Genomic DNA, 12,488 nt, shown 5'->3' on the forward strand with positions numbered 1-12,488 from the left:
TGTGTTCTGCGATCTGAAATGTTCTATTCTCAATTCCCCAATGCATACCTCTTTCCCTCCACATCTTGTCTAATGGTCAACGGATTTCCCTTTTTTCTATATCTCCTTGTTTATGGCTCGTCGCTTTTTTTTGGTCTGGGTTACTTGGTCTATCGTTCTTCTGGTCGGTAGATCAGGTTCGGGCTTGTTTGCTTGGGATTGATCGTTACCGATAGAGATAGAAAATAAACGATTTCCCTGCATATTCCAGATTACGTATCTATTTCCGAGGAGCAAGATATCTGAAAGGAAAAACACAGAACACATAAATGGAGGCGCTGATGGAATTTCCCCTTCACTCCACGAAAAGAGTCATGATCTTTGCCCTGCGATTTAACATCTCTTCTCCCATATCTATTCGTCGGCCCGATCTTATTTCTGTCTCCTTCTTGTTTGCCCAGGTTCGAATCACTCCGCCATGGCAGGCAGTTGCAAGTAACTGGCTGTTAGGAGAAAACGCTAACGCCGTGGCCTCACTCTTATGAGCATTTGTTACGACCTGAAGCTCTGTCCCGTCAGTAGTATCCAGAATGATCATTTGGGACCCTTTGTGCTTCCTATTGTAGACAGTAGCTGCGATGATGTGTCCATTGGGAGAAAGATCCATGGAAAGAATCTGGTCGTGGATGTTGCAATTTATAGATCGGAACAATTCTCCAGTGGCAGTGAAACGAAACTCGATTTTTCGAGTAGCGGAAACGTGATAGATAAAGTATTTTCTGTCGGAAGAGAAAATGACCTTTCCTGCGCTGATTGTGTGGGGGAATTTGGTTCTGCGGGCGAAGTCCTCGGTATCACGCCAGGTATTGATGCCAGAGGAATCAACGAACAACAACTTCCCATCTGGTAAGAATGTGACCCCTAGTAGGTTCTTGCAATATCTTTTATACTGCGGAAAGTCGAGATCATCGACCTTCCACAATTGAACAGTGCCCGTGGAGTCTCCGCTTGCCAGAAGCTTGCCGTTGGGGGAGAAGCATAGATGTATTGTGCGCATTTTAGATATTGAGCCATATCCTGTGAACACTTCTATCCGTTTGAAAAGTGCTATCCGTGGGAGAGAAGAGAGATCCCACAGGGAAATATGAAGGAGGAGGCCAGATGAAGCACCACCTTCGGAGCCAGAAGCAAGATACTTGCCGTCTGGCGAAAAGGCAAACTTGTGCACAGCTTTGCCCTGTATAGATCTCCCTATTCTCTTGGTGGGAGACCCAACAGTCCATAGCCTGATCGTGTTGCCCGATCCGACTACTAGGGTTTCCCCGTCCGGAGAAAAATCGATATACGACGCCCATTCCTCGTCGCCTGTCTGAAGCTCGTCACGCCGGTATAGTTTACCGAACGATGAGCTGCTCCCGTGGGAGCGCTCTCGAAGCGCAAGCTTGAATTTGGTCGTTTCATTAGACTCATCACCATCGGATTCTGCGTCATTGGGCTCGGCATCATTGCACTCAGCCCCATTGGACTCAGCATCTCGCTCTATCAATGTCCCCATAAATGGACGAGCCTTTGCCGAGGGGTTTACCCCTTCAGGGATGGATATTCTTGTGTTCAACGACGCAAACTCTTCGGTCATCGAAGCAAAAGATCTGGAATAGGTCACAAGACCGGCGTGATTGATCTGTGAGGACTGAGGATCTGGTGTTTCAGATACTTTTATTTTGACCCATTTGTGTGAGATTGCCTCTGGAGCAGTTGGTCGGCTGGATGGAAGAGGATGGAGAAGCCCGCGGACAAATTCAATGCCTAGCCGGGAGGTCTCAGACTTTTTGAATGGTTTGACCGGGAATGTGTCTGGATCGGACACATAGGAGACAAGCAATGCTATATTCGGAAAAGCGGGTTCTTTGGTGAGAAGCTGGAATATAGTCTCCCCAAGAGCCCATATATCGGGGGCATACGGGCTACCCCGACCAGTCAATTTCCATATTTCGGGAGCTATGTACTCCGGAGTTCCATGTAGAGTTGAACCTCCAGATGCTTCCTCAATACGTTTGCTGATTCCAAAGTCGGCCAGCTTGACCCACCATGTACTTGGTGGGTGTGATTGGATAAGGATGTTCTGTAGCAGCGTAGTCAGTCTTCATGGTTCATGGGACTGGGAGAAAATACCCACATGGGGTTTCAGATCACGATGAGCAAAGCTATTTTGGTGCATCATATCTAGACCTTCAAGAACCTGAAACGTGATTTCGCTTGTCTCATCCTCTGAGAGAGGCGATCGGGAATGATCCAAGTAATCCCGAAGATCGCCCTTTTCAAGATACTCCATAGCAATGCAAATGTTCCCCGAATTCTCATACCAGCCAAAGGACTTGACAAAGCACCGCGCATACTATATGAATTAGCTTAAATATCACGCTGTGCTGCTGATATTTCAAGCACTCACATTTGAGCTCGAGAACTTGGCAATAACCTCCAACTCGCGGGTATAGTCGACTGGCCCCGACCGAGAATCGAGATGACTCTGTTTCACGGCTCGGACTCGAGCGCCGTCTCGATGGCCTTTGGTACATTTCTCCAGCCAGACACTGCCATACGCTCCACTTCCGATCTTTTCATGTCGCCGCCAGTGTTCCGTTCTAGAAATCAGGCGTTTTCCTGAGGTTGGGTCGGATTCTTGGTATGTATGAATCGTTTCTGCCCCGAGAAAATGTGTTGAAAGTTTGGAGTCTCGAACTAGATCGGGTAGCATGGCCATCTCATGTCCTAGTCCGCTCCACAGTAATCTCTACCGGGACATCAAACGAGCCAAATCGAATCGAGGAAGTTGGGATTCATCCCCGCGCTTGCGGCTTGGCTTGGCCCCAAGCGCATAAACAACCCTGTTCGTCACCTGATTTGCTCATATTCTCGATCTAGTGAGCCCCATTAAGCCAAATATGGTGGAGAAAGCATGAAGTCGATAAGGAATATCAAATATGGTGAATAGAAATTCTCAATCTTCTTATATATTCCGGGATCCGTTGGTATCGAAGAAGCGTGCTATGTGTATACTTCGCAGTTGGGCGTAAGACGAAGGTTTCCACTAGTTAGTTATCCACGCTGGCTGATCTCATATTTCAATCCCCAGGCATGCCACGTGATCCCTTTCACCAGTCGCGTCCAGGCCCCTTCTCGATGATCTTCTTCTTCAACAACCGTTGACATTACGTTCTCCCGTCGGCGTACGCGGAGTATATCTGTAATGAGCACAACAAGGCCACTTATCCCTCGTTTCTCTGCCTTGCTACGTAAGAAAGCGTTGCCCCTGCCTTCTCCCGGGCCACCTCTACTGCCCGGCATTCTCGTTGATGAAGAGATCTGTCCAGTATACAATTCTAAGTACTTCTACCCTGCGAAGCCTGGGGAGGTGCTCGCCGATCGTTATCAAATTCTGGTCAAAGTTGGCTGGGGCGTATCTTCAACAGTATGGCTCGCGCGTGATTTAGTTTGGGTTCTTAACAGTCGCAAGACTCCCTCCTAGCACATCGTCAAGTATTGGCGAGCATTTAAATCACAGTCCAGCCTTTTTATATGTTTGAACATGTCCATTAGTAGATATATATGGACTGGGGCCAAATTCGATGTTTGGACACGCGGCTTCATTCCTGTCTGACATAACCTGCAACGAGAATTGTCCTTTATCCAGCCTATTGGTGCCTCTAAAGGATTGCCTCGTATTCCACGTTGGCCCCTGGAACGCCTTGCGACTCATGTCTTTAGGAGCCGCCTGAGCCACAGAAGTTGGTCTAATACCTGTCTGTTCTTGTAGGGACGGTTTTGCTTCCTGGATGAGTGTAGCCTGAAAGGTACGATGGCACCTTGTAGCACGGAGTACATGGGTTAAGCTTATGGCCTAACTGAAAGCTGGGGTCGTCGTTGCATTTGTAGGATGTGGAAAGCTTAGTTGCTTTTGTGACCTTGGCGAAAACTTTATTAGACTCGAGATCAGCCATCAAAGAAAGAGGTGGTCCTTAAGACAATTCTCACCTTTCGACTGAACATCGAGGGGTATACTATAGTGGACACCAACATTTTCCATCGGCTGCCAACCTTATTCCAGCCGAGATCGCCGTTGGGGCCAGAAGTGATCCATCATCCATTCAAAACGTGGATCGGCGATCGGTTTAAAACGGGTGGCCTGATCGTTTCGAGGCGCCCAAAGACCCCTCGTATTCGCCCTTTGCAACCGGATTTATTCTTTCTCTGACCCTCCCTCCCCACCAGAAGAGTAGCACCGGGCTCCTCTCTATGCGATAACCCCCGAAGAGTATACAACCCTGTCGTACGATGGTAGGTGTCCCCCGAAGTACTGGCTGCCAGACGTGTATACGGCGAAGAGTCAAGGTACGCTTGCTTCTTACTTAATGCCACGCACGGCCGCGGAATTCCTGATCTCATCAACCTCACGCTAGTGCGACGAAGCACAACCAGAATGCCAGCGTTGCCAGAGGAGAGGGCTCTCATGCCCTGGATATGTGAAGGACCGCAAGTTCTACGCCTACTCCAAAAAGGCCTCAGTCGACCAGGGTGAAGAAACAACAAAACCAACTATTCGTCCATCGCAATCCACACCCAAAGATCTTACCGCCACATCATCGATGGACCAGGCCGTAGCGCCCAGTCTGGCCGCTAAGAACATAGATCTACAATGTCGCGAGGGGTTCTGCACCTTCCTCGACACAAAGTATCGCTACCAGTACTACGGACACAGCTGTCGCCTCCGCGTGACATGGTTCGACATGGTTCGCAGCAATCAATATTCCGCCGCCGAGGCGTTTAACTGGGGTCTCCGCAGCGTAGGCGCCTTGCAGATGGGACGTGCGCTGCAAGATTACCGACTCGTTCATGCTAGCCGCGAGATGTATGGTCGTGCTTTATACCACCTCGCTCGAACATTGAATCATCCCGCCCTGGTCACGGCTGACACCACCCTGGCCGCGGCAATTCTCATTGGCGGGTATGAAATGGCCAATGTCACCGGGAAGAAAGCTTGGATGCTTCATTCTCGTGGTATTTCGCATCTTTATCAGATTCGCGGTGCTCAGGCTCATGTCGGGGGTATGGGTCGAACGCTTTTGTTATCGTTTCAGGGATTTCTCGTCTACGAGGCCCTTTTGAATGGGGAAAGGTGTTTTCTTGAAGATGACGAATGGAAACAGATCATCCCGCAGATGATCGAGGACGAAAAGCGGCGTGGAAAGGTTAGTCGCTTCGGAGCTTTGATCGACTACGCAGGCTACGAGATAGCACGCTGTCCTGGCTTTGTGAAACGCACACGGTCTCTCGTTGCAAACGCTGATGCTAGCGACGACGAACGGAAATCCTTGGTCAATTCTATCACGGAGTGTCAAAATACATTATATCAATATCAGGCTGAGATGACCGCCGGCGTCACTGCGAGTCAACAGTCACAAGAGCCTGATTTCGCCGGGGTCATATCTGCAGATCTCGTGGGCCCATTGTGGGATTACTCAATGCAAGGCGTGAATGCAGCCATCGCGATAGTAGAGCAGCTTTTGACTGTTCTGCAAGCTGATCGGTCCCGGCGCATGGTTGTAACGGTGAGATCAGGATCAGGACAGCGAGAGCATCGACCGGGGAAAAATGCATGGGACGCTCTTGATTACTCGTCAATATCACGGTCCATTGCTGCAGGGAGGCGTTCTGGGCAAGCACCTGGGCCCCAACAACGTGAGGATTTTGAAACGTGGTTTGATCGTGTCTCCATGACCATGGGAATGTTAGAGGAAACAGCTCCATTCATTAATTAGAATTATACCACCCGAGAGGAATATAAGTGACAACACCACGGGCATATTTCGGCTTTCATAAACTTAGTTTGAGGAGTGATTACAGCACACAGCCCTAGAGAGTAATAACCATGCATCTACGCAGACCACCATCTCAGACTATCTGAGATGAAGAACATTAACGAATTTGACTAAAACTTCATGGAGTTCTGATACTTGATGTCACAACAGACGAAGCGAAAGTAAGAGCTGCAACTCTTGAACTCAGAGTCAGATTGCTTTATTTAATAATATGGGAACTACTCAAACAGGGTAAAAGCAACTTAACTGGCCACCGTCGAGCCCGACGGAACATGCCAATCCTCAAAGGGATTCTCTGCGCACCACTTATCCTTGACCTCGAACGAGCGCCGGTTCCACTCCGCAGCCACCACCTTGAACTTCTCGAATGCCTCCTCATTGGCAATCCGATTGGCCACGACTTGGTCGATGTACGGCTGCTTCTCCGCGTGTGGAGCATTGCGCCACATCAGACCAAGGGCCGCTCGAATGTCATCTCGTGAGGCCTTGGCATTCGGGTTGTTGGACGCTGCCCGGCGAGCCTCGTCGCACTGGTCCTTGCACTTGGCCCAGAAGTCCTTCTGGTACAAGAGGAAAGGGTTGCGCCCCGCCTTGGCTGGGGGTGTGGGTGTTGGCCCCAGCTCGGCGTAGATGGCCGTCCACATGGCCTGCTCGTACGTGTCCCGGCGCCGTTTATCAGCTGCGACGTTGGGACTCCTCGAGGACGTCGCCGGCGCTGGACGTTTGGGCGTGCCCGCAACAGTACTAGCCGTCGGAGGCGTGGCCCCATTGGCAGCAGCGGGCTTCTCCGGGACCAGGGGCATAGGGATCTCAATGGGGCCGATAGTAGCCTCGATGACTTCTGCCGCAGCACGCAAACCAGATAGGTAGGCGCCATGGACGGTGGCTGGGTGTGTTCCGCAAGTGGCTTCGCCGGCAAAATGGAGATTGCCAACCTGTCGCGCCATAAGATCGTAATCTTCTGGATGAGCACCCGCAGCTACAAAGGAGTAGCTGCCGCGAGTGAATGGGTCTGACGCCCAGCGAGTGACAATCGTCTCGAGAGGATCAGGGACGACAGCGTGTTTGAAGACATTTCGCAGCTGCGTGGTGACTTCCGCGACAATCTCAGCATCTGACGTCTGCTCAGCCTGGTGCGCGGCATCTCCCGCCATGAGACCAACCAGGACGGGTAGGCCAGTTGTTCTGATGCAGTTCCAGAACAGGTAGAAACGACCGCGGTTCGCCGCATACTCCTCCTGGACCATACTTTCAGAATTGTCAGGTGCGCGGAGAAGACCAAAGAAATCACGCTCGGTATCCCAGAATGGCTCATCGAAGACCAAGACAACCTTGTTCAGGAGACCAAAGCCTAGGCGATTGATTGCACACTGTTTCCAATCAGGAAGGGGAGGGTCGAATTCGACGCTGCGATGCTGGAGCGTGCCAAGAGAGCCGGTGTAGACGACGTGGTCGCCCACGAACTTCTCGCCATTTTTACAGTAGACAACCGCCTTTCGATTGCCAGCCCCATTTGCATTGTAAGCAATCTTCGTGACCGTTTTGTTGGTGTGGACGTTGAGTTTATCAGGAACCGAGTACAAGCCATAGGGCAACTGGTTGTAACCTCCAACCACCATAGAGTGCAATCCTTCGAATTCATTACCAGAGTCCTGATCCGCCAAGGTCAGACTGAGCTTCTTGGGATTCGCGGCAAAGGAGTATTCGAGATTCGCAAAATGCCAGTTCAGGAGCCGCATTTCCTGAGGTGTCAGTGGCAGCATATCTTGGTACTGCTTGACTCCCTCATCCATAACGGCACCGAGGGTCTGTGCTTCCTTCGCGTGGGCAACGCGATCCAGCTCCAGGGTGTCGGTTGCAGTATACCCCGCGCTTAATTTCCATCCCGCAGTTTGGGCTGTCAAGGCAGCTGGGTGGTCTTCAGTGTCGCCCTCCAGTTTTGGTGCCGCGGCATTGGCTGCTCCGGCATCTCCAGTCTTGTGCCCTACTCCTCGGCGTCGACGGACTCGTTTGGTAGGAACCAGGGAATCTGTCGTGCCCGCTGCTCGAGCTTCTTCCCATTGTCGTATTGTAATACCATCGTCAACCGTAGTCTCTTTCCCGTAGTCAATCATCTCGTGGTCACCCTCGGCTGTTTGTCTGACAAGCTTCTTGTGGCGATAGGCAAAGGCCCGTTCTGAGATATCTTCATACAGTTTGTTGGCCATTTCATCCTGCGCGTTGGGAACGGGGGAGCCATCAAAGTCGTAAATTGTGGAAAGGTCGTGAAGCAGATGGTGGTGAAGCGCCAACTGACCGCGGATAATCGGATCGAGAGGATTACCATGATCGAAACCGATGATAATCTGGGCGCCCATTTCAGCTTTGGGAACAAGGCCCTCGGGCAACATATCAGACTGGAGACTGTGTAGGGGGTGGGAATAAACGCGGCCACCGATCCGTGGCCGTCCTTCAATAACAACGACTCGTGGCTCTGTGTCTGAATCGCGATAGTGCCTGAAAAGACCCTCAAGCTGTCGAGCACAACCAAGTCCTCCCACGCCGGCTCCAACAACGAGAATGACGGGCCCTTCTTTGCGGCGTCCTCTTCGGGGAGGCACCGGAGGGATGGGGACCTCAACACAGCCGAAGTTGATGTATCCATGACGCGCCAGCCAGTCATATGCCAAAGACGCCAGGTTCATCCAACGGTAGTCTTTGGCACATCCCAGAGCCTCTTCTCTGCTGACGCTGACCATCGGGTTTCGGGTCCACAGACGCAAAATTCCATTGCGGATGTTCAAATACGTAGTGACATGCATGTGGCAGAGATGGTCTTGTAACATCTCCTGCTCCTTCACGTGCAATGCATATGGATCAAGCCGAGATGCATAGGCAGCTGCCACGCATTGTTGGCCATAAACGGATGGCGTCAGCTTGGATGGGATGGATGACCGCGGTCGACATTTGGATAAATCAACCTTGTTACTCTCCAGCACACTGACGCCTGAGACAGCTGATGGTGTGGGTAATGACTGTGAAGGGGTAGATGGGGGAGTGGAGGATTTTCTCGGTTCGAGAGAGGATGTGATTGAAGTGGAGGTAGTTGAGATGTTGCGAATAAGTGTGTCTCCACCCATGTAAGAACCCAAAGGATGATTATGCATCTCATGAATGAGATTAGAGAAAATTGGCTTTGAAAGAGCTTGAGTTCCAGCGGGATTGTGCTGATATTCCGGGGGAACAGAAGGAGGAGGATAAGCAAAGGCGGCAACGGGGCCATTCTCTGTTCGAAGCCTCTTCACGGGCGGTTCAGATGATTCCAGGATTGAAGTATCCATAGTTTCAGGTCTTGCAGTATTTGAGACCCCATTCGAAGCAACTTGATTGATGAAGGGATGTTGGTTCGGAGGGATACCCGCGAGGGGTGGGATCATCATGGAGGATGTAGTAGCGTGCATGTTGAAACGGAAGGAACACCTGGTGTCTGTGACTTCGTTTCCACAATGCTCAAATGTGCAAGCCGAGGGCTAGTTTCTGAAGAGAGAAAGAGAGGAGGAGGAAAGGCGACGACGCTTAGTCGTCGAGACGAAGCCCTTTTGCCCCCCACCTCGTTGTATCAGGATGACAGGACCACCGGATCACCAGGATTATCAAGCGGCCAAAGTTCGAAACATGTCTACTTCGACAGTAGATCGCATCGTTCTCAAGAATGTATGAGTATGGTGGTACTAGCAGGACAAACGAGATGGATGAACCTGCGTTCCAGTTAGATATCATGTATATCGGGTGGTTTCTATGCTTTGAAATTTTCCGGTGCATGCAGATGTAGTAGATGTGGCTGAAGAACCGGGGGCGGAGGTTAGGGATCACCACATACATTCAAGTAACCCACCTCCCCGCGAACCCAACCCGTAGTAATTTGCAACTGGGCCGGCATCAATCGAGGAACAATTGCGACGAGTATGCGTGGAAGGGAGGGGAGCGTAGCGGGACTCGAAGTTGAGTAGAAGATCCGTTGTGCCTTGATTCCTCGGGACGGAGCGTATTTCTCAGTCCGCCCGCCAAGTGGACTACGACATGCCCGGAGTATAAGATTTGGATTGAAGACCAACACCTGAATGAAGACAAGTCATAGTTATATAGTTATCGCTCAGCCAATATTTATGATCGTATTCGTAGCAATAGGTCGATCGTTCAGAAAACGAGACGGCCATATTATCATTGCTATTCTTCACTCTATAAAGCACGCCGGCTACAGGGTCTCACAGCGCGGGCTTCCACACCGTATTTACAGGTCCCTTCACGTCTCGTGTTGCACATGGCTATGCAGCCCATAGGCCTCGTGTCCATCGTTCGGGAAGTCATCCGAGTCATTATCCGTAAAGTCATCATGATATGACCGTCGGCCCTTCTTATTCTTCCATCGACCTGCAGGATCATGGTCGCTATCATCATCCAGGTCCAGATCGACATTGTCATCGTCCAGATCATCGAATCCGATGCGCTCCTCTTCATCCCGAGCAAGCATGGTGGCAGCCGCATTGACATCATCGTCGTCAGAGAATCTGCGGTGAGGCCGATGAGCGGCATGGTCGGCCTGGAGAGATTGCCGGATTTCGGCGCGTTCCTTGGCCTCGAGTTCTTTCGCACGAGCCAAAGTTCTGTATTGAATGGGATATTCCATGATTAGCAATCGTGTATTTTATAAGTCAATCAGGTAACCAGAAAGAAGATACTCACCGGTTGTAGATGTAATAACCCGTAAAAATTCCAATACTGACGGTGACAATAATACTAATGATGTTGATGGCCTTGGAGCCTGCACTCATCTCCTCGCCCTTCTCGGAGAGCAACCGTAGGCGACTCCCAATGAACGCAGGGACCAACAATTTCGGGCAGATGATTGCAGTAGCCAGCCCATACATCAAAGGCTGCACCGTCGGAAATGTAGATACTGCACCATTGCAAATCGAATATGGCAATGGACACAGACGAATCATGCAGAGAAGCTTCAGCCCATCGTACTTCAGCGTTAGCGCTAGCGCGGCAAATCGCTTATCGCGTTCCATCAGGCGATTGACAAATTTGGAGAGCACGGTGCGCGAAACATAAAATGAGACTGTAGATCCGACGACGGTCGCAGTGGTATATAATATCCATCTATTGTCAAGATCCGTTAGTATAGTCCGCTCTGGATATTCAATGCCTTGAGAACGGGCCAAAACCCGAAGGCTGAAGAAGCCACTTACCCTTTCCACCAGCCAAAGATGAATCCTGTCACCGTTCCCAAAGTCGACCAGCCCACCAATGGTGGGAATGAAATGAAAAAGATACATATCCATAGCACAAACGCGACCAGCCAGGACTTCTCCCACTTCTCCGCGACCGGCCCCAGCCAGATGAACAGCTTGCCCGTCAAGACCATGAGCCCAATACCCACAGCCGCAGCACCGAACGATGCGGCATAGAATCCAATCTTCTGCCATAACGTCATCTGCTCATACCGGTCGTTGGCCATCCGATACAGCTGCTTCGCTTTGTCGATCATTCGGTCGCGAAAACTGGTTGCCTGCTCGCCCGACCAGCGCGCTGACGAGTCGCGCCTCCCCGACCGACTCCATATAGGCTGCTCCTCGTCGCTGGGAGAATCTGCGAGCGGCTCTGGCGGCGAGGTCGAGAGCGCCAATGCCCGTGCCGTGGACTCGTAGTCCGCGGGCATCGTGGGCGGAGGATCAAGATGAACGGTAGACAGGGATCAGATCTGGGGCTGGGAGTCTCCTTGAGCGCGATCGGCACGGAAGGTTGGGCACGAAGGGAGAGACCCAAGAAGGACTCTGTTAGCCCCTAAGGAATTGAAGGAACTTCAAGAGGGAACAGGTAGCCAGTTCATCCGACCGACAGATCGTAACGTTAGTGTAGAAGGGTGTGTCAGCGTGGAGGCAGCAATCAGAGGCCCTGAAAATCAGGGTTCGAGGATTTGGGGGGCTGAGTCCAAGCCAAGGCGCCTCGGTCGGCGACGGTCCCTTTGGTCCTTCAGGTCTCAACTTCAAAAGCGGATCCGCCGGAGCTTTCGGTGTTTACTCTTCTGGATCGACAACCCCAGATTGATGGACCCTGGAAACTTTGTTGGAGTTTGTTATCATTAGGGTTTGGCTTGGCTGACGAGAAGCTATCACGCTATTATTGACGGCAATAGAACCAACAGGATACAATGACCTCCAGCAATGTATCGTTCAAGCTGGGTCAAGTACCTCGCCGTATCCTGAGGTGTCGTCGTACACGGTTAGGGGTACAAGTGCCTGGGCCATCGAGATCCCGAGAATAAGCAGAATGCCACGCTCGAATCAAATCCATTGTAATGGACTAGTCCATATCGTCTATTAACCTATCGTCTGCTGTGCTTGAATCGGCCAGGGATGCGATCGGAACCCATCCCGGTCCTGGAATCAGTCTTAGTGAGCTGACCCTTTCCTCCGTCGATGAGTGTCCCACGGTAGGTTGATTTCGGATGGTGATCTCCTTTCTCCGCCTTTTGCTGCCTCCCCCTCCTTTGTTTGCATCGGATCCCTCCTCCACACCCAACCCTCTTTTTGGGTAAATTCACTTCTTGAATCGTGGAACTCCTGCTCTTACATAGCTCTTTCGGCGTCG

At 51.2% G+C, this 12,488-nt stretch overlaps 4 protein-coding genes across 4 annotated transcripts; 1 reads left to right on the forward strand and 3 right to left on the reverse strand.

Moving 5' to 3' along the window:
- Window positions 1-334: 334 nt before the first annotated feature.
- On the reverse strand, window positions 335-2,740 carry N7458_005433 (Tetratricopeptide-like helical; the record flags this gene model as incomplete). Its single annotated transcript, XM_056908815.1, has 3 exons — window positions 335-2,101; window positions 2,156-2,374; window positions 2,429-2,740. The coding sequence occupies 3 exons, from the start codon at window positions 2,738-2,740 to the stop codon at window positions 335-337; spliced, it is 2,298 nt and encodes a 765-aa protein (XP_056767433.1).
- A 1,571-nt stretch (window positions 2,741-4,311) lies between these two features.
- N7458_005434 (Zn(II)2Cys6 transcription factor domain-containing protein) lies at window positions 4,312-5,795 on the forward strand (the record flags this gene model as incomplete). The annotated part of the gene is made up of 2 exons (XM_056908816.1): window positions 4,312-4,368; window positions 4,437-5,795. The coding sequence occupies 2 exons, from the start codon at window positions 4,312-4,314 to the stop codon at window positions 5,793-5,795; spliced, it is 1,416 nt and encodes a 471-aa protein (XP_056767434.1).
- Window positions 5,796-6,097: 302 nt separating this feature from the next.
- aof2 (putative lysine-specific histone demethylase Aof2) lies at window positions 6,098-9,295 on the reverse strand (the record flags this gene model as incomplete). The annotated part of the gene is made up of 1 exon (XM_056908817.1): window positions 6,098-9,295. The coding sequence occupies one exon, from the start codon at window positions 9,293-9,295 to the stop codon at window positions 6,098-6,100; it is 3,198 nt and encodes a 1,065-aa protein (XP_056767435.1).
- An 842-nt stretch (window positions 9,296-10,137) lies between these two features.
- N7458_005436 (TVP38/TMEM64 family protein) lies at window positions 10,138-11,556 on the reverse strand (the record flags this gene model as incomplete). The annotated part of the gene is made up of 3 exons (XM_056908818.1): window positions 10,138-10,498; window positions 10,578-10,997; window positions 11,087-11,556. 3 exons carry the CDS (start codon window positions 11,554-11,556, stop codon window positions 10,138-10,140), a joined length of 1,251 nt encoding a protein of 416 aa, XP_056767436.1.
- Between the last annotated feature and the right edge of the window lie 932 nt (window positions 11,557-12,488).

Source organism: Penicillium daleae (assembly GCF_028827525.1).
Source record: "Penicillium daleae strain IBT 16125 chromosome Unknown utg000005l_segment0_segment0, whole genome shotgun sequence".
In the NCBI taxonomy this organism is placed as follows: domain Eukaryota; kingdom Fungi; phylum Ascomycota; class Eurotiomycetes; order Eurotiales; family Aspergillaceae; genus Penicillium; species Penicillium daleae.